Source organism: Mustela putorius, unplaced genomic scaffold (genome assembly GCF_011764305.1).
Source record: "Mustela putorius furo isolate JIRA1106 unplaced genomic scaffold, ASM1176430v1.1 tig00000596_pilon_pilon_pilon, whole genome shotgun sequence".
In the NCBI taxonomy this organism is placed as follows: domain Eukaryota; kingdom Metazoa; phylum Chordata; class Mammalia; order Carnivora; family Mustelidae; genus Mustela; species Mustela putorius.
The window spans coordinates 6,671,218-6,694,862 of record NW_025421428.1 but is presented as its reverse complement, the minus strand read 5'-3'; the positions used below and the strand labels follow the sequence as shown (position 1 = coordinate 6,694,862).

Genomic DNA, 23,645 nt, shown 5'->3' with positions numbered 1-23,645 from the left:
TAGGACAAACCACAGATTTGCAGTTTCTTATCTCTCTCTGGAAAACCTGAATTTACAGGAATATGGAAAACTGTTTCACCTCAAATAGAAACTTGATTCCTAATTTGAAGATTCCTACATGTGTATAAGAGATAGGAAGGACTGGGGATGTGGTCTGAATTTTTATTTTCTAGGCCCCACCTGTTGAATGACGAGGTAACATTTTCCCTGGATTCATTTCCTGTGACTTCAGCTAATTGTAATTTGTGAACCATTTCTGTTTTCAGGCCTGTTTTTACCATCAGCAGTTAATGATGGTAACATTTTCTTTGTTTTGTGTGTGTGTGTGTGTGTGTGTGTGTGTGTTTAAGTTAGTTAGCTCTACAAGCAGCAGTGTTCTCGAACTCACAACCCCGAGTTCAAGAGTTGTATGCTCCACTAACTGAACCAATCAGGCGCCCCTCTTTTGTCTTTTTCCCATCTTTTATTCAGTGACCTGTAAAGACAACTCCCGAACATGCAGTCCATACCAATCTTGGGAATTGCTCACTTGTTTTCATTCAACTGATAATATTTTTTAGAAATGTCCTCTAAGGCCAGGGAGGGAGACAAACCATAAGAGACTCTTAATCTCAGGAAACAAACTGAGGGTTGCTGGGGGGGTGTGGGGGGGGGGGGGATAGGGTGGCTGGTGATGGACATTGGGGAAGGTATGTGCTATGGTGAGTGCTGTGAATGTGTAGGATGATGATTCACAGACCTGTACCCCCTGAAGCAAATAATGTATTATATGTTAATTTAAAAAAAAAAAAGAAAAGAAAATGTCCTTGGAGGTATCCACATTGGCCTCTGGAAATGGATTTTTATAGTGGTATGTGTAGTAGTGGAGAATTCTTATGATTTTCCGTGTAAATTCCATGCTTTCAGATGAAATTTTGAGAGTACTCATTACTAATTTCAAGGACTTCATTTCATATGGTGGTGACCTATGAAACTGAGTGGAGTCAGTATTACTTAGTAGAATGGGCAGCTGATCAGGAGAGTTAGAACCAGTAATCCAGTTGAAATTGTTTTAAATACCCTTTGTTTTAAATACCTTTTAGCTAGGCAAGTTCCAAATTGCCTTAGTTGTCAGTGTAATTTTGGCCAAGTAAGCAGCTGTACTCTCCGTTTCCTATATCTGGCCTTCATCACAGTCTGAAAAGCAGGTTTTGATAAAAATCAGTTCCAATTGTAATTTGCGTAACCTGAGCCCTTGGAATGAGTAAAATGTCCTTCTTGGAGTGGGGGAGGTATTTGTGTAACAGTAGGGTTGAAAGGAGAGATGAGCGCAAGAGAAATTTTTGTAACAGGCTTTCTTCTATATTTGGAGAAATTAAAGTAGAACTAGTTGCTATATGTGGTACTAAGTGATCGTGCACAGGATAGTAAGAATACATCTAGTTAGTTCTTCGTCTCATAGATTTTGTTGTGATTCCTGTTGTTTCTTTGGTTTGGGGGAAAAAAGTCAGCAGTAACACTGGGGCTCAATTTTGATATGTACCGTCCTCCTCTTCCTGCACCCTGCCTCTGTAGGAGGTGATCTGGTTTAATGGGAGGTCTTTGGAAAAGTAGTAAGGTTGAGACAGCTCCACACTTTGACTTACTTTGGGACCTTGGGCCAGTCACTTTACTTTTCTGACCGTGGCCAAGTAATTTTATCTTTTTCTTTTTAATTTTGTTTTTTGCCTTCATTTTTTTTCCTTCTTCTTTTTTCTTTTATTAAAGATTTTTTTTTAATTCTTGTATTAAAAGATTTTTATTTATTCATTTGAAAGATGCGGGGAAGAAGCAGACTCCCCGCCGAGGAGGGAGCCCAACATGGGTCACAGTCCCAAGACCTGGAGAGAATGACCTAAGCCAAAGGCGGACGCTTGGCCATCTGAGCCACCCAGGAGCCCCTTTTTCTCTTAATGAAAATAAAATACATAAGAAAAATTTAAATGTTAAACTTTTTTTTCTTTTCATACAGGTTTTTATTTTGAACATATGTCTGAATTATATATAGTTCATTCTTCTCTTAAAAAGTCTTTGTTCTTTTGGTACCTGGCTGGCTCCGTCAGTGGAGCATGTGACCCTTAATCTCAGGGTTGTAAGTTTGAGCCCCAGGTTGAGTGTAGAGATTACTTAAAAATAAAATCTGAGGACTCAGGTATTTAAGTGTCTGCCTTGGCCTGAGGTTATCACCCTGGGTCCTGGGATTGAGCCCCACGTTGGGCTCCTTGCTCAGTGGGGAGCCGGCTTCTCCCTCTCCCACTGCATCTCCCCCTGTTTGTTCTCTCTCTCTCTGTGCACAAGCTCTCTCTGTCAAAGAAGTAAAAAAGTCTTAAAAAATAAAAAAAAAAAAATTAATCTTTAAAGAAAAGCTTTGTTCTTATGTTTATCTTCTTTAAATGCAAATGAATCTCCCCTAGTTAAAAAAAATAAGCATCTGCTTAAAAGCTGTTGCTTCTTCCTGCAGTGTTTTTCTATTACTTTTAAATGGAGTGACACCTACTCAATAAAATGCTGCTTATTTTATTTCTTTACCACTCAACATTTTTTTTTTAAGATTTTATTTTTTATGTAATCTCTACATGCATCGTGAGGCTTGAATTTACAACCCTGAGATCAAGAGTCACATGCTCTTCTGACTCAGCCAGACAGGCGCCCCACCACTCACCTGTTTTTTAACTCAGAATGATTTTTGTTCTAATCATTTACTGAAAATGTTATTAGTGGTGACCTTTTGAGCCTACTTCTTCGCACCTTTTGACCTGCATTGCATTTGAAAGTACTCTCTTCTTTATAAAACCCTTTTGTTTGTTATCTTTCTCTTAATTATGGATTTATATTCCACCTGTATCTTCTTTGATCATCAAGTCATCTCACTTTCCTTCCCTAACTTCTTACCTCCCCCTCTGTCTCATAGAGTTCTAATCTATTGTCAGAGCTTCAGTTCCTCCATGTGTTGACTCCCTATTTCCATCCTAGTTTGAATCACTGTCCTCTTACTGCCTTTGGAATATTTCTGCTTGACTCTTAAACTAAAGAGAGGATGATTTTGTCCCTCACACAGCTTTAATTTTCCCCTCTTCTTTTAGTAATACCACATTTCTTACAGCCACATTGGTATAGAACCTCAAGTTCATTTGTGACCCATTCCCTATTCCTGTTACCCAGATGCCCATGCCATTCACCTTGTTGCAACCTGCACATCATTGTGTTTTAACAACACCCAGGCACCCCCTGAAGTTTACTGATGATGGTAGATAGTCTCCTCTATGAAATGCTTGTTCAAGCTTCTTGCCTAATTTTCTACTGCTTTGCATTTCTCTTAATGTTGTATAGGAGTTTTACATATTTTGAATATGAGTTCTTTGTAAATTATATGTATTGCATATATCTTCTTGCACGTTGTGGCTTGCCTTTTCACTCTTTGAACATTCTACATTTTAATGTAGTCTAATTTTTTTAAAAGTTTTCCTTTATGATTAGTACTTTTTGTGTACTCCTTTAAAAATCTCTTCCTTGGGGCACCTGGGTGGCTCAGTGGGTTAAAGCCTCTGCCTTTGGCTCAGATCAGGATCTCAGGGTCCTGGGATCAAGCCCTACATCGGGCTCTCTGCCTGCTTGTGATCTGTCTGTCAAATTAAAAAAAAAAAAAAAAAAAAAAAACTTTGAAAAAAAAAATCTCTTCCTAGCCCAAGATCATAAAGATTTTTTTTTATTATCTTTTGAGAGGTATATTATTTTGCTTTTGGTATTTGGGTCTTCTGTCTACTTGGGATTAAGTATTTTGCATGGTGGGAGGTAGGGTCAAGTTAAGTTTCTTTTCTTATAGATATCTAATTGTCCCAACACTGTTCACTGAAAAGACTTGTCTTTTCCTCAGTGCTCTGCAGTGAGCAGAGCACTTTGTCATAAATTAAATATCCATAATATGCCTAGTTATGTTGCAGAATGGTATGTTTTCGTTCTGTTCCTTTGGTCTGTTTGTCTATCCCTAAGGCAATAAAATATATTTTAATTCCCATAGCTTTAAAGTGAATATTGATGTATGGTAAAGTCTTGTTTTTTTTTTAAATATCTGTGCTGTTTTTGTTCTTTTGCATTTCCCACGTATATTTTACAGTTAGCTCAAGTTATTCATGAATACACATAGTTGGGATTTCATTTTATCTATTAATCTTTACAGTAGTAACTTGCAATCTGTGAACATAGTCTTCCTCTCCATTTACCGAAATCTCTCTTCATTTATGTTAGAAATATTTTATATTAATTTTTTTTATAGTTTCTCCATAGAGATCTTACATATCTTTATTGGATTGTATCCTATTTTTTTAATACTGTTTTAAGTGGCATCTTTTAAAAATTTCATCTCTTTGTGGATGGTATAGAAATATGGTTAGTTTATGTATATTTCTTATTTCACTGTGCATTCTAGAACCTCCTAGTACTTCCACTGTGGAATGAAGGTGCTGGCAGTGGACCATCCTTGTCTCACTTCCAGTCTGAAAAGAAAAACCTTTTGTAAGCATTTCACCATCAAGTATGATATTTGGAATAGGTTTCTTTAGATAACCTTTATTATACTAGACAAGTTTTTAGTCCTAGTTTGCTAAGAGTTGAACAATAATAATGTTGAAATCTATCAAAGACTTTTTTTCTTTTTAAAGATTTTATTTATTTATTTGACAGAGAGAGACCCCGAGAGAGGGAACACAAACAGAGGGAGTGGGAGAGGGAGAAGCAGGCTTCCCGCAGAGTAGGGAGCCAGAGGTGGGACTCCATCCCAGGACCCTGGGATCATGACCTGACCCTAAGGCAGACATTTATGAATGAGCCATCTAGGTGCCACAATCAAAGACTTTTTTAAATTAAAAGTACTGTTTATTGCTTTTTTTTTTTTTAAAAGATTTTATTTATTTATTTGACAGACAGAGATCACAAGTAGGCCGAGAGGCAGGCAGAGAGAGAGAGGGAGAGGGAAGCAGGCTTCCTGAGGAGCAGGGAGCCCGATGCGGGGCTCGATCCCAGGACCCTGAGATCATGACCTGAGCCGAAGGCAGCAGCCCAAACCACTGAGCCACCCAGGCGCCCCCTGTTTATTGCTTTTATTTAAGATTTTTTTTAAAAAGATTTTATTTGTTTATTTGACAGAGAGCACAACCAGGCAGGGCAGCAGGCAGAGGTAGAGGGAGAAGCACACTCTATTTTGAGCAGGGAGCCCAATACAGGGCTTGATCCCAGGACACTGGGATCATGACCTGAGCCAAAGGCAGCCACTTCACCTACTGAGCCACCCAGGTGCCCCTAAGATGTTTTTTTTTTTTAAACAAAGTACTCCAACATGTTTCATAAAGTTGCAAATTTATTTATTTGTCAGAGATTGAGAGAGAGCTAGTGCACAAGAAGGCAGAGAGGCAGGCAGAGGTAGAGAGAGAAGCAGGCTCTCTGCCAAGCAAGGAGCGCGATGCAGGACTCGATCCCAGGAATCTGGGATCATGACCCGAGCCAAAGGCAGCTGCTTAACCCACTGAGCCACCCAGGCGTCCCTAAAGTTGCAAATTTTTATCAGATTCTAATCTTACAGAAAATTTATCTTTAACAACAGGAGCACAACTAACATGGATTGTGTGTTTATTATATATTAGGCATTGTATTCAGCAATATAGTTGAGTGTGAAAGGTCTCTGATTCTGATACAAGATTGTGTGCTTAGAATCCTGGCTCCCCTGCTTAGGAGGACTTTGGGCATATTTCTTATTCTGTGTGTGTCTCGGGTTTTTTTTTTCATCTGTAAAATAGAGGTAATAGTAGTATTTACTACATAGAATTGTGAGGAAAGAGTGAATTTTATGTGATACATAAAGAACAGAACTGGTTGCATAGCACCAGGGTACATGTTGTTATCATTGTAACCTCTATCATTTATTCTCTAGTAAGTCCATGAAGTGAGTGGTATGGTTATCTCTGTTTTTCAGTTGATAGCAAGACTTGAGGCATGTGCCCACAGTTACAGAGGTAGGAAGTGGCAGTGCTGGAATCCACACTCACTGTGTCTTAACTACCAAGCCAATGTATTTCAGACTTTTTTACACTTTTCCATTTTTCACTCATTTATTCAACAAAATGAGCATCTTCTCTGTAGCATTCATGGTGCCAGATATTACTTTTAATGTCTGTGATTGAGACTTAACCTGCAATGTAACTTTGGTTAGGTATAACTAAGGGGTCCTGCTACTTTTATAAAACAAGAACCTAACTATTGTAAAATTCTGTTCAGATTGATGAATAGATTAGTTCATGAATGTTTTTGTTCTCATTTACTCACTGTTCATGATAAATGATGTAGAGATGGGAACATCCATTTATTTGAGCAGACGCTTGTCAGTGGTGCTCTGAAGAGATGTTCTGGGGCTCTCTACCTGACTCAGATTGTCATCTGTTTTTCTGTACCAACTATGTCAGCTGCTTTATTCATCATTTTCATTATTTCATTTGAATTTGACATAGCTGCCTCAAAAAATTAATCTGTGTCCACAGAGACCCCAAATGAGCTCTGCATTTTCCCTTATCAATCTCAGCAGGAGTGTTAAAATTTGAAGAAATGAAACTTAATATTATAGTTCCTGTTACCTCCACTAGATTAATTACTGGTTTTTAAAAAAAAAAAATTCTTGGGGCACCTAGGTGGCTCAGCCTAGGTGGTTAAGCGTCTGCCTTCAGCTCGGGTCATGATCCTGGAGTGCCAGGATAAAGCCCCGAGTCTGGCTCCCTGCTCAGCAGGGAGTCCTCGTCTCCCTCTGCCCTCACCTGCTCATGCTCTCTCTTTCTTTCTCCCAAATAAATAAAATCTTAAAAAAAATTTCTTAAGGGGCGCCTGGGTGGCTCAGTGGATTAAAGCCTCTGCCTTCAGCTCAGGTCATGATCCCAGGGTCCTGGGATCGAGCCCCACATCGGGCTGTCTGCTCCGTGGAGAGCCTGCTTCCTCCTCTCTCTCTCTCTGCCTACCTCTCTGCCTACTTGTGATCTCTGTCTGTCAAATAAATAAATAAAATCTTTAAAAAAAAATTTTTTTTTTTCTTAAGATTATTCCTAAGGTTTGGAAAACTAGCAATGACAGTCATGTTACGTTTTTTCTAATATTGCTTATGTATGGTTACATTTATTTATCATGAATAACCAGCAGGCTCCTTTTAGAACATTGCACAGGAACAAAATTGTGGGCAGATAGTGACTGTTTTACATATAGAGGGGTAGGACATAACCTGATAATATATCTGTGGATATTTCCATGTAACTCATCTTGATAGTCTTGCTAAAGTTTAATGAACTATATTGGCGGTTTTAGAAAGGAATGAGATTCTTCTCAGCAGAAACCCAAGTTGGAGAGAGGTTTTTCAGCTCCATTTAAGACAGGACTTTATAAGCTGTAGGCAATCTGTTAATCCTTGATTCTTACAACAGTTATATCCCCATTTTATACACTAGAAACTGAGGTACCTCCTAAAGGATTAAGAAACTTTCCAAGGTAACACAGCTGGCAATTGACAGCCTAGATTTGAGCCTAGGAGCCCAAGTTCTTAGTCTCTGTGTTCTACTGCCTATGTGCAAGAGACTTAGAGAGCTGACAGTTGTCTCTTTCCTTTCCATCCCTGGGTTGAGATTTACCTTGCCATAGACCCTGAGATAAACACGACCTTCCTCTCCAACCCCATTTTCTTGACTGCCAGGCTGATCTATTTATTCACCTAATATCAGCCTTTTTATTCAAATTTAAAAGTTTAAAGTTCTTAAAAAACTGTCTTAGTTTCTACCCTCCTCTCTTCTTTTACTCTTGGGGACAGGAGCAAGAGAAAGATTCCAGTAGTTTTTATTTTTAATATTTGATTATTTTCCCTTAATACATCAATTTTCAGAATAATGAATTGGTGTCCTACCAACCTCCATGATAAGTATTGAGATTTTTCTTTTGAATATTATTGTGAATGCATTGATTTTTATATTCGAAGTGTTTTAATCCATTGCTATCATTATTCTTTTTGATGCATAGGTTGCTCCATTTTAGGCCAGTGGGAGAATTTTTATGTTGTTTCCTATATCCTATTTTGTAATTTGACAAAGAGATACCACAGGTAGGCAGAGAGGCAGAGAGAGAAGGGGAAGCAGGCTCCCCGCTGGCAGAGAGCCCAGATGCGTGATCTCGGGACTTTGAGATCATGACCTCAGCCGAAGGCAGGTAACTAACCGATTGAGCCACCCACCCAGGCACACTGTTGTTCCCTGTATCCCTTTTTTTTTTTTTAATTTAACAGATCACAAGTAGGCAGAGAGGCAGGCAGAGAGAGAGAAGGAAGCAGGCTCCCTGCTGAGCAGACAAGCAGACAGCCCGATGAGGGGCTCGATCCCAGGACTCTGGGATCATGACCTGAGCTGAAGGCAGAGGGTTTAACCCACTGATCCACCCAGGCGCCCCTCCAGTATCCTTTTGACATGACCCCCTTATTGGTCTTAGGTAGCACAACAACACTCAAACCTGGAATCAAACATTTCTCCAAGAAGTCTGGGCTAATGTTTGTAGGAAATAGTATTTTCAAAGTTCACTATCTGAGGCCTTCTGGTACTGCTGATCAAGATAAACGTTCAGTTTCTCCGATAAATTAAGAAGTCTTCACTTTCCTACAGTATTTTTTACCCATTGCTATTTTTGCAGATAGCGAACTACTTGTTCACGGTTTCAAATACCTGTCACTTTTCAAGTCCTCACTTCATCAACTCCTCTGTCTCTTACTGACTTATGAGCGCTACAGTTACTGTGATCCATAATCTCCAATTTGAAGTACTTATTTGCTTGATTTTCTTTCCGCTGTATTTTAGGTAGAATAATACAGATTAATGACACGGAATTAAAAGATTAACAGTGCTGAATTAGGAATGGTTATGAACATTTCCTTTGTGTTGTCTCACTCATCAGAATGCTGTAGATGCTGTATGAATCTGAGATTTCAGTGAGTTATAGGACATAGTCATTCATGATATTTTTATGAATAAGATAGAGCAATGTCAGCCAGACTAGAGTGTATACTCTAATTAAGAGACAAAGCTAACTGAGCATCCATTTCCAGAATGTTAACAGTTAAGTCAGGTTGGAAAAGAGGCTCTAATAAAGGCCACATTCTGTATTTTTTTTAAGGTTGTATGTGTTTTGTTTTTGTTTTTTTTTTTGTCAGAGAGAGTGAGCACAGGCAGACAGTGGCCGGCAGAGGCAGAGGGAGAAGCAGGTTTCCTGCCGAGCAAGGAGCCCAATGTGGGACTCAATCCCAGGGCGCTGGGATCATGACCTGAGCCGAAGGTAGCCGCTTAACCAACTGAGCCACCCAGGCGTCCCCACATTCTGTACTGTTTTAAGGATAAAAAGGAAATTAATCTAATACCATACATGGAGAAAAGAAGGATATGGGAGAAATAATGAGTGGACCAGATCCCTAAAGATTCAGCAGGCCATGCACAATTTATCATATAAATATATGAATTATTATTTATAATAATTTATTTATAAATTGTATTATATAATATATAATGTGTTATATAATCATATATTTTATTATTAAATAAATTATTATATAAAGATATATAAATTAAAATATGTGTTTATATATAAAGATATATAAAGACATACAGAATTTATAAAGATTCTTTATAAAGATAAAATTAGGGAGGCACCTGGGTGGCTCAGTGGGTTAAGCCGCTGCCTTCGGCTTGGGTCATGATCTCAGGGTCCTGGGATCGAGTCCCACATCAGGGTCTCTGCTCAGCGGGGAGCCTGCTTCCCTTCCTCTCTCTCTGTGACAATCTCTCTCTGTCAAATACTTTAAAAAAAAAAAAAAAAGATAAAATTAATCAAGGACAAATACAAAGTCCTACCTTTGGGTTCAACATTTACCTTCTTGAGAATGGAGTAAGAAAGACATGGGTTGGGGCGCCTGGGTGGCTCAGTGGGTTAAGCCGCTGCCTTCGGCTCAGGTCATGATCTCAGAGTCCTGGGATCGAGTCCCGCATCAGGCTCTCTGCTCAGCGGAGAGCCTGCTTCCCTCTCTCTCTCTCTCTCTGGCTGCCTCTCCATCTACTTGTGATTTCTCTCTGTCAAATTAATAAATAAAATCTTTAAAAAAAAAAAAAAAAGAAATGCCTTTACATGGGTTGAGGCCCCTGGCTGGCTCAGTTGGTAAAGCATATGCCTCTTAATCTCAGGGTCGTAAATTTGAGCCCCATGTTGGATGTAGAAATTACTTTAAAGATGAAAAATCTTAAAAAAAAAAAAAAGAGAGAGAGAGAAACTTCATGGGTTAATAGTATATGTAATAAATACTCCAAGCTTTAGATGTCTATGAATCAGATATGAATTAAGTGTGTGGAAATAAGAGATATGGAATTCAAATTCCAGTTCTACCGCTGACTGGTTGTGTAACCAAGATGAAAGTTCTTTACCTCGTTAAGCTTCAGTTTGCCCATTATAAAATGTGTGGCATTTTTATAGTACCAGTAATTATAAATATTGTTTGTTTACTGGTATTGATAGCTGAAGGAACATAAACAAAGCTAATGGAATCTTAAATTATATTAAGAACCCCCCCCCAACCCCCATTCAGTTCTGGATACTTAAAGAAATTTTGATACTATATGATTCATTATGTAATAGAAGAAAAAATTTACAGTTGGGAACCCCAGTTAGCTTTAAATTTCTGAATGATTGATATATGAACTAGGTTGAATTATACATTTTTTAAAAAATTAATTCATTTACTTATTTGACAGAGATCACAAATAGGCAGAGAGGCAGGCAGAGAGAGAGGAGGAAGCAGGCTCCCTGCTGAGCAGAGACCCTGATGTGGGGCTCAATCCCAGGACCCTGGGATCGTGACTCGAGTTGAAGGCAGAGGCTTTAACCCACTGAGCCACCCAGGTGCCTGGATTATACATTTATTTTTTGCCCATGAGCACATAACTCAGGCCAGTGGGGAAAGCTTCAGGTTAACAGACTTCAGCTCAGTGTAAGAAAAAGCTGAATCCTTAAAACTGTCTAAAATGAAATGAATGGAATGAAGTACCTTACTGAGTCACTAAAGATGTGTAAATAGAGTGCAAGACAACCCCTTGTTTTGGGATATCCTAGAGGGATTTCATGCCTCGGATAAAGGTCTGATCAAGGCAATTTCTAAGGTACTTTTTAACTCTAAGATTCCAGGTTTCTGTAATGATAATGATAACTCTCAGTTACTGTGATGAATAAGTAAGGCCATCCATGTAAGAAGTTCTTGAATGTTGCATGGGACACAATTAGTACTCACTAAGTGTTCTTTGTGGTAGCTGTAAGAATAATCTTCGCCCTGGCCTGGTACAAGCGAGATAATGAATACAAATATGCTTTAAGTGTCCTTCAGGTCCTTTACAAGAATAGGAGATGCAGAAATCCGTATCTGACATCTGGCAGGGCACCACTGGGACATTCTGCTTCAATTTATTCACTTACAAAGGGCTTGACTTTTTTAACTTTTTTTCCTAAGTAGGGAAGGGCCTGACTTACCTGCATATAGTATAGATTGGTTTGACTTGGCCACAGAACGTGATGATTAGGTTCACAGACTTCACGGGTTCCAGCCCAGCTTCCACTGGGAAGTGGTATCACCTCATAAGCTTCAGTTTCCTCTTCTGGTAAATAAGGGTACTTATTTTTTATGATTCACCACAATAACGTGTTAAGTGCTTGTCACAGAACCTGGTATCCCAAGTGGTCAGTTAGCAATAGCTTCTCCTGGTTTTATGATCCTTTCCCACATGTTTGAGGGAAGTTTGTAAAATGCTTCTTTGAGAGGCTTCACGGTTGATTGGGAGAGGGCCTTTCTCCTGTACCTTTGAGAGACTTCCTTCTGAATTAGTTCCTGGTCTGTGGTGTAGACCAGTGCTCTTTACAGAAACAGAAAATGGCAGTAAGAATAGCTGTGGAAGAGAAGCAGTCATAGGACCCAAAGAGAATCCGATCTGTGACCATCAGTGGAGAGAGTCGCACCACATCTCTGATCTCATTGTGGCCTTTTAAGTGCTCATGAAAAGATGAAGCCATGTTATAAGACACAGCAGATTTTTTTTTTTTAAGATTTTATTTATTTATTTGACAGACAGAGGTCACAAGTAGGCAGAGAGGCAGGCAGAGAGAGAGGAGGAAGCAAGTTCCCTATTGAGCAGAGAGCCCAATGCGGGGCTCAATCCCAGGACCTAGAGATCATGAACTGAGCCGAAGGCAGAGGCTTCGACCCACTGAGCCACCCAGGCGCCCCCACAAGCAGATTCCTAAGAGTTCTTTTTTTTTTTTTTTCTAGATTTTATTTATTTATTTGACCGACAGAGATCACAAGTAGGCAGAGAGGCAGGCAGAGAGAGAGGGGGAAGCAGGCTCCCTCCTGAGCAGAGATCCCAATGTGGGGCCCGATCCCAGGACCCCGGGATCATGACCCAAGCTGAAAGCAGAGGCTTTAACCCACTGAGCCATCCAGGCGCCCCAGATTCTTAAGAGTTCTATATTTGATTATTGTCCACTGGGCCCTTTGCCCTGGATCCAGATGCTGCACAGAACGACATACAAATGCTTTCTGAAGAGGTTACTATACTCCAGTTCTGATATCAGCAGACTAGGGTCAGCCACTTCCTAAACAGACAGGTTCCTTAACTTTTTTTGAGCTTTCCTTTTTCTCAATTACAGAAAGAGTGATAGCTGTTGTATCCACCTTTGGGATTATGAGAATTATGTGACACAACACATAGCACGGTACTTAGTTATGGTCGGTATTCAGTGAGGTCATAGCTCTGAAGAAAGGGAAAAAGGGATTGTGTGGTTCTTCTAGATATTGATTTTTAATTCTATTCTAGTAGACTTCTGGTGTATATATGTATGATATGTATCCTATATATTGTAGAATGTGAAATACATGTGTGTTTGTGTGTGTGTGTGTGTGTGTGTATAGAAAGGTGATATATAATATTGAAGGTTTGAATTTTAAATGAGAAAATTTAAATTCTCTGTATCTAATCTAATTTTTTTCCACAACATTCCATGTTTGTTCTATTTCTAAGCCCTTTGAGCATCTCAAGCCCAGCCCCCTAGGAAATCCCGTCCACACAGAGTACTGTTCCAGGGCCATTTTTGTTTTGTTTTGTTTTTTTGTTTGTTTGTTTGTTTGTTTTTTTGCCTGTTTGGCCTTTCCTGATTTAGTTTCTTAATTCTCTATTATAACTTTGCTCTAATGTTTACCTTGAGTTTCCTTTGCATTTCTTTTTTCTTTTCTTTTCTTTTCTTTTTTTTTTTTTAGTTTGTTTATTTATTTTTCCTTTGCATTTTTAAAAAAGAAAGGAAAAAGAATTGTTATTACACCAGGGCCATTTTTATATTTTAACCAAATTTCTTTTAGTTGCAAATAACAAAAACTCATTTAAGTTAGCTCCAGAAGGAAAAAAGAAAAGAAGGTATTGTGTTATAAGACATGGGAAGTCAGTTTGTCATGGTATGCCAATTCACCCATACTTAGGAAGTTCATCCAAGCCTTAGAAAGGCTTGGAGGGGTGCCTGGATGGCTCAGTGGGTTAAGCCTCTGCCTTCGGCTCAGGTCATGATCCCAGAGTCCTGGGATCAAGCCCTGCACTGGGCTCTCTGCTCAGCAGGGAGCCTGCTTCTCCCTCTCTCTCTCTGCCTGCCTCTCTGCCTACTTGTGATCTCTGTCTGTCAAATAAATAAATAAAATCTTAAAAAAAAAAAAGAAGAAGAAGAAGAAGAAAGGCTTGGAAAGGTCTATAACTAGGAAATACAGAGTCTTCAAGAACCTAGGTGATTCCTCTTTCCACGTGTATCTTTCTCTGTTTCCCTAGTATCTGCTTCTCTTTGCATACCTGCTATTTGCTGTGTGACTTTGGGCAAGGGCCTTAATATATGCCTGTTTACCCTTATGAAAAAGATATTGTGTATTAGTTTCCTGTGCTGATGTTAAAAAAATACCACAAATTTGTTCTCCCACAGTTCTGGAACTGGAAGTGTCAAAAGTCATGAGTATCACTGGGTGAAAAGGAAGATGGGCAGAGCCACACTTCCTCCAGAAGCTCTAGGGGAGAATTCATTCCTTGCTTCATCCAGCTTGTAATGAAAGCCATTCCTTGGCTTTGGCTACCTTCTGCCTGTATTCACATCACGTTCTCCTGTGTGTGTACATGTGTGCATGCGTGCACGTGTGTGTGTTCTCTTCTTCTGTTTATATCAAATCTCCTCTGTCTTTCTCTTGTAAAGACATGTGTGATTGCAAGTAGGGCCCACCTTTATAATCCAGAATAATCTCCCAGTTCGAGATCCTTAACTTGATCACATCTGCAAAGATCCTTTTACCTTACAAGAAAAAATTTACAGGTTTCAGGGATTAGGACCTGATATATTTGGGTGGCCATTATCTAACCTACTACAAATAGGGATCATAAAGACATCTCAAAGTTGGCATATAATAAACATTGCCTAAATGGTAGTCTCCTTGCTTCTCTGCATCTCTCCTATGTACACTACCATGCTCCTCCTGTAACATTGCTTTCAAATGCTTTTTTTTTTTAGGAATGTTAGTATCCCATCAAGCATGGACCTGTTAGGATAACAATGTTAATGAAAATAATGGCTGTCATTAAATGCCCATTGTAGCCCAAGCATTGTGCTGCATACTTTATGTATGTAGGTACCATTATAATCCCCATTTTACAGATGAAAGAAACTAGATTCAGAGAGGTGAAGTAACTTAATTTGCCTAAGGTCAGTCAGCTGGTAGGTGTCAGAACAGGGGTTTAAGTAAGGATTTCTCAAACTCTTAGGGCTGTGTTCTTAATCATTATATCTTGCCTGTTACTCAGGAACGTGGTTCGGATCTCTGGTTTCTTGCCTTGGCCTCTGATCAAAACCTTTTCTTGGAGGTTTCTTGTATCTGCTGGCGAGATCTGACATCACAGATCTGCATTTTTTTGTCATATGTCTGTTATTTGGCAATTGCTTGATCCTGAGTAAGTGAAATTTAAGGGGAAGTTAGAGAGTTGTATTCCAGCCTGAATTTCCTCTTTGACTAACTTGTTTGTTACGAGGCAGTAAGTTCCTTGACTGTGGGGACCATGATGACTTGTTTCTGAGTACCCAGTACCGAACACAGGGCCTGGTCACAGAGTAGATGTTCTGCTGGAACGTAAGCGTCCCCAGGGACTTTCACTTCACTGCTGTAGCCATGCCTTACAACAGTGCGTGGAACAGAATAGTTGTCCAATACCTATCTGTTGAATAGGTGGAAGACTGGTTGGTTGGCTGGCTGGGCTTGGTTAAAACTTCTTCACTGGCTAATAATTACAGATTTCATTTACTAGGTGCGTGCCATTTGCTGGGCACCTACATTAATTATCAGTAACCCTTATCTCCTTTCTACAGGGTAGAAGTAAGTGATGGGCTGTGCCTGAGGAAAGTGAGGGAGATAGAGGAGTCGAGGATATCGCCTAAGTTTCTGACCTGGATACTGGTCCAACTGATGATTAAACCCAGGGAGAGGGGGTTTTGGGGGTTTTTTGTTTTTTTAATATTTTATTTGTTTATTTGTCAGAGAGATAGAGAGAGAACAAGCGGGGGTGGGGGGCAGCAGAGGCAGAGACAGAAACAGGCTCCCTGCTGAGCAAGGACCCGGATGCGGAACTTGAGCCTAGGAACCTGGGATCATGACCTGAGCCGAACGAAGGCAGCAGCTTAACCAACTGAGCCACCCAGGCGTCCCATGAGTTGTTTTTCTGAAAAAGTCTGTGTTTGTGATACCTGTAGGTAGATGGAAGGGTCTCTTCCTAGGACGAAGGCTCAAAAAATGACCCCTATTTACCAGTTAGTCGGAAAAGAGCGATGTTCTTGATCCTCCCAGAGCAAGTTTGCTTATTTGAGAACTGCAGGCTTAAAGCCATTATTTCCATGCGTTCTAACTTGAGTATGTTCAGTTTCTGTTCCAGATGATCGGGCTGAACAACGAACCTGTCTCATTTGTGGGGACCGTGCCACAGGCTTGCACTATGGAATCATCTCCTGTGAAGGCTGCAAGGGATTTTTCAAGCGGAGCATTTGCAACAAGCGGGTATATCGGTGCAGTCGTGACAAGAACTGTGTCATGTCTCGGAAGCAGAGGAACAGGTGCCAGTATTGCCGCCTGCTCAAGTGCCTCCAGATGGGGATGAATCGGAAGGGTGAGTGGTGCTTGTGGCTCGACTCCCCACGTTACCATCACTTTACCTTTAGGGTTAGCTATTAAGCCTCGGAGTTTTTTCATTTCCCAGGCCTGCACTATATGCCAGGTCTTGTACCATGTACTCATAACCCCAAAACACATTTGACACAGTTTCTGCCTACAGGGATTTCCCAGACTAGGTGGGGAGAAAGACTGGGTGAGATGTTACAGATTCTGTGAGAATGAATTCACAGGCTCCAATTGGCAAGACCCCAATTAACAACCAAGTCCTAACTTGGATTAATATACTCCACTAGTTCTTCTTTCAAAGCATAATGACAGGAAGTGGGGATTTTAGATGAAGAAACAAAAAGGCAGTATGTCACCTGAATGTGGTATCGTTCTGCTTGCTACAGTCATGGCATACTCAAGAGGCTAGGCGTGCCCAGAAATCTGCAACCAGGTTGGTGAAGAGTTTGGGATTTATTGGGAAGCTTTCCGAGAGCAAGAGTCCAGAAGAAAGGTGTGAAGAATCTGAGGGAGGCGCAGGAAAAGTCATGGCACAGATGGGGAGATGTGGGGAAGCTTACCTGATAGGAGTTGGTAACATACTGGGTATTGGGCAGCATCAGAAGTTGAAGTTGCAGATTTGGAATAATAGTAATGGCCCCACCAGGAAAAAAACGAAAAAACAAACAAACAAACAGCCAAAAAAAAAAACCCTACCAGGCTAAAAAAGCAGGGTGGGACAAAATGTTGGCCTTGGCAGTGCATTGTTTGAAGTATCTAAGGAGGACACATACAATGTCCATCGAGGAATTTGGGTATGTAGGACTGGAACTGAAGTGAAAAGTCCTGCCTTGAAGTAGATGTTTGTGGAACTGTTCGCAATCAGATGGTAAAATTTTGTTAGCGAGTAGAAATCACCTAGAGAGAACTTGGATACAGAAGAGAAAAGGGCCAATGTCAGAAACTCAGTATTTTCACGGAGAGTGGAGAGTAGTACAGTATAGTTTATAGAAAGAATGGAGGCAGAGGTTGGTGACAGACTGCTCTGTGACCTTTGGCAGTTTGCTTTATGTCTCTAATGCTCAATTATCTTACCTTTAAAATAGTGTGGTAATACTTAACCTTTTCAGAGTTCTCTAGAGGATTAAATATGACAACATATATCTACTCAGGAAGGTACTAGGGGGTTCATATTAGTAGTGTATAGGGGTAGGAGTTAGATTTAGCAAACTATCCAAGTTGGATTTGTCACATTAATAAATGCAGACTATCAGATATTCTTCAGACTTTTTTTTTACTATATGTGGGATAAGAAGGATCTTTTGAAAATTTGCTCATTATGAAGAAAGGTAAGAAAGATGTAGAAGGGCATTAAGATGAATTTAGGTCATTTATAATTTATTTATAACCCTAATATTTATTGATTACTATTTATATTAGAAAACTCTTATACACTTTTCATCCATTATGCCATTGAATATGCACAGACCTATTATTAAATATAACCTTCCATTTAGGGGCACCTGGCTGACTCAGTTGGCAGAACATTGCAGTTCTTGATCTTGGGGTCATGAGTTCAAGCCCTAAGCTGGGTGTAGAGATAACTTAAAAATAAAATCTTTTTCTTTTTTTTCCTTTTTTTTTTAAGAGTTGCCTTTTTTTTTTTTAAAGACTTTATTTATTTGATGGATAGTTAGAGAGGGACACAAGCATGGGGAGTGGAAGAGGGAGAAGCAGGCTTCCCCTGAGCAGGGAGCCTTATGCGGGGCTCAATCGCAGGATCCGGGGATCATGATCTGAGCCGAAGGCAGTCACTTAACGACTGAGCCACCCAGGCACCCCTAAAAATCTTTAAAAAAATATTACCCTCAGTTTATAGATGCAGTTTTGGGAGGGATAAAATGACTTACCAGTATATAGGTTAGTGGTGATTATGTTGATAATAATTATTAGTTGTAGTTTGTTTATTAATCAAGCAGAGCTTGTATCTAACTATCCACACGGACAACATGTCTATCAAATGGCATAGCTACTTGCATGATGGAATGCCCTGTGTTCACTGGATGATAAATACCTATAATAGAGCATTTAAAAGCTTAACAGCTTTGTCCTATATTTCTAATCTCCTCTTCTGTCTGGAACTTTCTTCCTGTGCCTCAAGCCTGCTTTGCATTATCCTGCCAGTGCTCAGGTTTTTTCCTTTGCGTGGAAGTCCTCTCCCTTCCCCACTCTTTCCCACCAGTACCAAATAGGTAATGCCTGAAGAGATGGTCTGTGGGCATCTACCCACTTTCATCTGATTTGGTCTTGGTCTCATTTTCTCGTCTTGCTTTGTTGTTTTAACCGTATTTTATCAAAGCACCTTTATGGGGTGCCTTCTTGACTACTCTCTGATGATTCATCCTCCTTATTCAGTTGGAGTGTGAGATTCTGGGGCTTCTAACCAAACTCTCCTACTTCAGGGAAGAAGAAGCTTAACTTCTTAAATTCCTGTAGCCATAGCCAGGAGAAGATGACACGTGGAGTGTGAGGGGTGGGAACTAACTGCCTTCTGTGTCCATTTTCATGCATTACAAGAGGCTTAGGTGCCTTGAGAAGGCTGCCTCTCGGAGAGAAACTCCTGCCACCTCCTGGTTGGTGCTGAGAAAGCAGAATTCAAATTACAGTTGCCACTGGAATATTTTTGGGATTGGTGGAACTGTCCCAAATGGAACTGTAGCGTTTGGCATAATTTTATGCATTTGTCAAAGCCTATAGAATTATACCACTAAAGAAGTGAATTTTACCGTATATAAATTTGCTTAAAAGCAACCAGTATATCTGGAAAAGGCAGAATGTAGACTGTGATCAATGAATCACATAGCTACACTCAAGGGAATGGGGGAGAAAGGATCTGTCCTTGGGAAATAGTGTTTTAACTATATACTGTACACTGTAGGGCTGAAGACAAAAAACTGTATACAAACAAAGCTCTCTAGTTTGTAAATGTATTTCTCTCAAGGTTATGGGTTGGGAATTCTGTCACTACTTTATTTGTATACTAGAGCTGAACAAACAAGTGAATATACTGATGATGAGAGTTAGGTTTCTCACATCAGAGAAAAAAGTTATAAATCAGGAAAGGGGAAGGCTGAGCTGAAACCTCTGATGCTCGATTGGAAGCATCAGTATGTACTCAAGTTTAGGGAAAAAGATTTAGAAAAACCAGATCTTGGTTTCCAAATATCAGTAAAAGGAATAAGGACTCTTTGGAGAAGGGGTTGATTTAAGCATTGAGGCAGGGAAAATATAAGAGGGGCCTAGAGTGTTTTTCTGATGCCAGAAAGTTAGAATGTGCTGTATTTTTTTTTTAAAGGATTATCAAAAGGTCAGAGAGGTCAACCTAAAAGCACTTCCAGTAGCCAAAGTTGGAAAAACTTGAGCAACAAAATAACTATGTATTTGTTTATAACCCAAAGAATAAAATATCCATGAGTTCATACTGATAGAACTAACTGAATAAATAGAGGAGTGACAGTTCTTTCTCATAAAAAAATTATAAGTTTATAGAAGGCATGAGGGAAATAGAAAATCACCATTTAAAAAAAACAGTAACAATTGCTGTAGGCAGGATTGACTTATGGATGCTAAAATAAGATAGCATAGTTTTAAACTATTTGCATAGCCCCAGAATATTTAGTAATTACAAAGGGAAAAATAATAACTTTCAGTAGAGAATTCTGACAGATACCACTTTAGCCAAGCAAGCAAAGTCATATCACCAGTGTCATATGTCCCCTGATAGGATAACGGTAAGGACACATAGACACACAGGGATGGATTCATTCCCAATCTACTCATGAGGAAACAGGCAAACCGAAATTGAAAGACATTCTTCAAAATAACTGACACTTTTTTTTTTTTTTTTCAAAAGACTACATTTGATAGAGAGCACATACACACGCACACAAGCAGGGATAGTGAGAGGAAGAGGTAGGCTCCCTAGGGTGCCTCATATGGGGCTCAATCCCCGGACCCTGGGATCATGACTTGAGACTAAGGCAGACACTTAACCAACTGAGCTACTCAGGTACCCCTAAAATAACTGACATTATGCAGAATATTCTCAAAAGTGTCAGGGTCACAAAAGACAAGGAAAGACTAAAGGAAACTATGGAGACATGACAACCATATGCATTATTGAATCCAGGATTGGATTCTGGAACAGAAGAGGACATCAGTGGAGAAATCTGAATATTAAGTTTATACTTTGATCAGTATTATTATGCTAAAGTTAATTTCTTAGTTTTGACGAATAGTCTGTGGGTTATGTAAAATGTTAACTGATGGGGAAGCTGGGTGTAGAGTATATAGGAATTCGTTGTACTATTTTTTTTTTTTTTTTGCAAACTCTTCTGTAAGTCTAAACATACCTCAAAACTTTTTTAAATGTTTAAAAATTTTTCAGCTGACATGTGTAAGTCAGCCTTCTCTTGTCCCTTGTCTCCAGCCAGAGATACATCTTCATATCTGGAATGTAACTAGTCAGGAAATTAGTTAGCAAGACATTGAGGGAAATTTATTTTTTTTTTTTTTTGAGGGAAATTTAAATAAGGGTGGTGAGTAGAGGCTGAGTTCCATCTGTCCATCTTCACTACTACCCCATTACCCCCCAGACACCAACTGCTCACCCATCTTGCAGCCTTCAGGGTGAATACTGGCTCCTCAGAATGATTTTTCAAAGCCCCTCTGACTCTGGCATCAGTCGCTTCATCCCTTCTCCCTTTGCTGCCCCCCATGCAATGCACAGTCCATCCTAAGTCTCCAAAAACTCAATGATGTTTCATGTTTGGGGGGCTTTGCACATGTGGTTCCGTCTTCCTGGAATGAGTTACCCCCTCCTCTTTACTTGGTTATATACACTTTCCTTTGGGGGCTCAGCTTTTCTTTGTAACATCCTCTAATCAGCTTTCTCTGACACCACCCTTCAACCAGAAAGCTGACCCTCCTGGACTTCCATAGCCCCTTTTGCCCTCTGCCATAGCCCTAAGTACCTTGAGCTATCTTTGTCTATTTCCTTTTCTGTTCCCCCCCATTATTAGTGAGTGTGGCCCTCAAGGGCTATGCCAAGTCCCACGTTCCTCCTATCCTTCACCAGTTAACCAAGTTAGGTAAGATGCTTTCTGACTTGGTGGATTTACTCTAGTGGGGGGGGGGGGGCAGAGCATGAAGCAGAATGGGGGAAATACTGTTAATTTCATCTGAGGCAAGAGGAAGTTACATTGAACCTCACGAGGGAATTTATTCAGTGCAGAAATTAATGTGGAAAAAAATTATTTGAGAAAATTTAAACTAACTCTCTCATAACTTACTAGTTAACTCGTTAAAAAGTAAAAAGGTTAAGGAAAACTTCTTTGAAGGGGTTGACGTTTATAGAATGGCATCGTGAGAATAACTCTGTAGCATTGCCCGACTTGTACCAGGATTCAAATTGAGCACCAAGAAGTCCCAAGCAGAGAATATTTGAGCAGAATCTTGAAGGCATAGAAGTTCATGCTCCTTACAAGCTTAAATAAGTATGTATGTATGTATGTATGTATGTATGTATTTCTAAGTAATTTCTGCACTCAGTGTGGGCCTAGAAGTCATAACCCCAAGATGAAGACTTGTACGCTCCTCTGACTGAACCAGCCAGGCATCCCTTAAGAGCTTTTTAAAAAAAAGCTTCTTGCTCTCTCCAAGCATGAGAGAGAGAGAGAAAAGGAGGGAGGGGAATAGAAGGTGAGAGCAAAGTGTGTGTGTTTATCTGTATTTTCTTAACTGTTTGGGAGGAAGTTAAAGACCTCATTCCTCTTTGCTTTCTAACATAACCACAGTACTATTGTCAAAAACAGGAACTTTAACATGGCATAAACTGTAATCTAATTAACAAACCTTATTCAAATTTCACCAGTTATTTCAGTGTCCTTATAGCAGTGTATTTTTTGTGATCCAGAAGCCAGTCCAGGGTCATGCATTACATTTAGCTTTTATGTCTTTTCGATCTCCTTTAATATGAAATGATTCCTCATCCTTTTTTTTTTTTTTTTTTTGGCTTGAATAGTTGTTAATTTCAAAGAAAACAAGTAGAATATTCCTTAACTTGGTCTTGTCAGTTTGCTCCCAGTACATTCAAGTTATGCATTTTTCCGAGAATGCCACAACGACGGTGTTGGGTCCTTTTGTGCATTCTATCAAGAGTGCATGGTATAGCTTTGCCCTGCTATTGGTCACGTTGACTTGAATCACTTGGTGATTCACTTGGATAAGGTGGTGTTGCCAGACTTCCCCACCTTCTGGTACAGGCAACAACGTGTGCAGAGATGAAGATGGGGAACCCCAGAAAAACCAGATCATTGGAGTGTCTTGAATGATAGGCTAGAGAGCTGGGGTTGACCCCAAAGACCAAAGGGAGTCACCAATGCATTTTGAGCAGAACTTTGATACAGTTAGTTTTATATCTTACTCCTTTCCATTTTGGGGTTTGGTTCGGCCGCCTAAGCCTAAGTGAGAAATGGTAGATACATGAGTTCTACAGCAGAAAAAGTATTTGTACTTCTTTTAAGCAGGTAGAAGAGCTATAGCTGCTGCCACTCAGACCTGGATAAGAGATACAGCAAAACCAATCCTGTGATCTTATACCCAGAAGCCCTTTGTTTTTGTTTTTGTTTTTTTTCTAGATCAGTTCACTATCAGAAAGATTTTCAGCCCTGTTGAGAAACTTGTTCTTAGACCAGTATAGCATATAGAATCAGAGTTAAGAAAAGTTAGAAATAGCTAAGATACAGAAACTGCTACAGAAGTAGTAGTTAAGAAAATACATATAAACCTAAGCTAAAATTCCCCACTCTGTCAGTTTTTCCCTGAATGGTCTTGAACAAGTCCCTTTACCTCTCTGAGCTTCAGGCTTTTTCATCTCTATACTACATAGGATAATAATAATGTAGACCTTCCAGGAATCAAATGTGATACCATATATGTGAATACATTATAAGCTTTAAACTGTGATCCAAGTTTTTGTTTTGACAGGGGCGTTGTGACACATTGTATTATTTCCCACACTTCAGACAGTTTCATGCCATCCTGACAGATTTTCCCATCTTTGACTAAACCAGTACTGTTTTTTATTTCTTTATATATATTTTTTTTAAGATTTTATTTATTAGAGAGAGAGCAAAAGAGAGTGAGCCCGAGCCAGAGGAGGGGCAGAGGGAGAAGCAGATGCCCCACCAAGCAGGGAGCTCGATGTGGGGCTTGATCCTGGGACTCAGGGATCCTGACCTGAGTTGAAGGCAGACACCCAACCGAGCCATCCAAGTGCCCCTATATTCTTCTTTAAATCAAATTTTAAGAA

At 39.8% G+C, this 23,645-nt stretch overlaps 1 protein-coding gene across 3 annotated transcripts in view; it reads left to right on the top strand.

The window, feature by feature from the left end:
• Positions 1 to 23,645, top strand: part of NR6A1 (nuclear receptor subfamily 6 group A member 1) — a 225,979-nt gene that overhangs the window by 169,677 nt on the left and 32,657 nt on the right. For all 3 annotated transcript variants that reach the window (XM_045082380.1, XM_045082381.1, XM_004757343.3), the window contains one exon: positions 16,041 to 16,283. In XM_045082380.1, the coding sequence (XP_044938315.1) occupies positions 16,041 to 16,283 (243 nt within the window). The remainder of the gene's footprint in view (positions 1 to 16,040; positions 16,284 to 23,645) is intronic.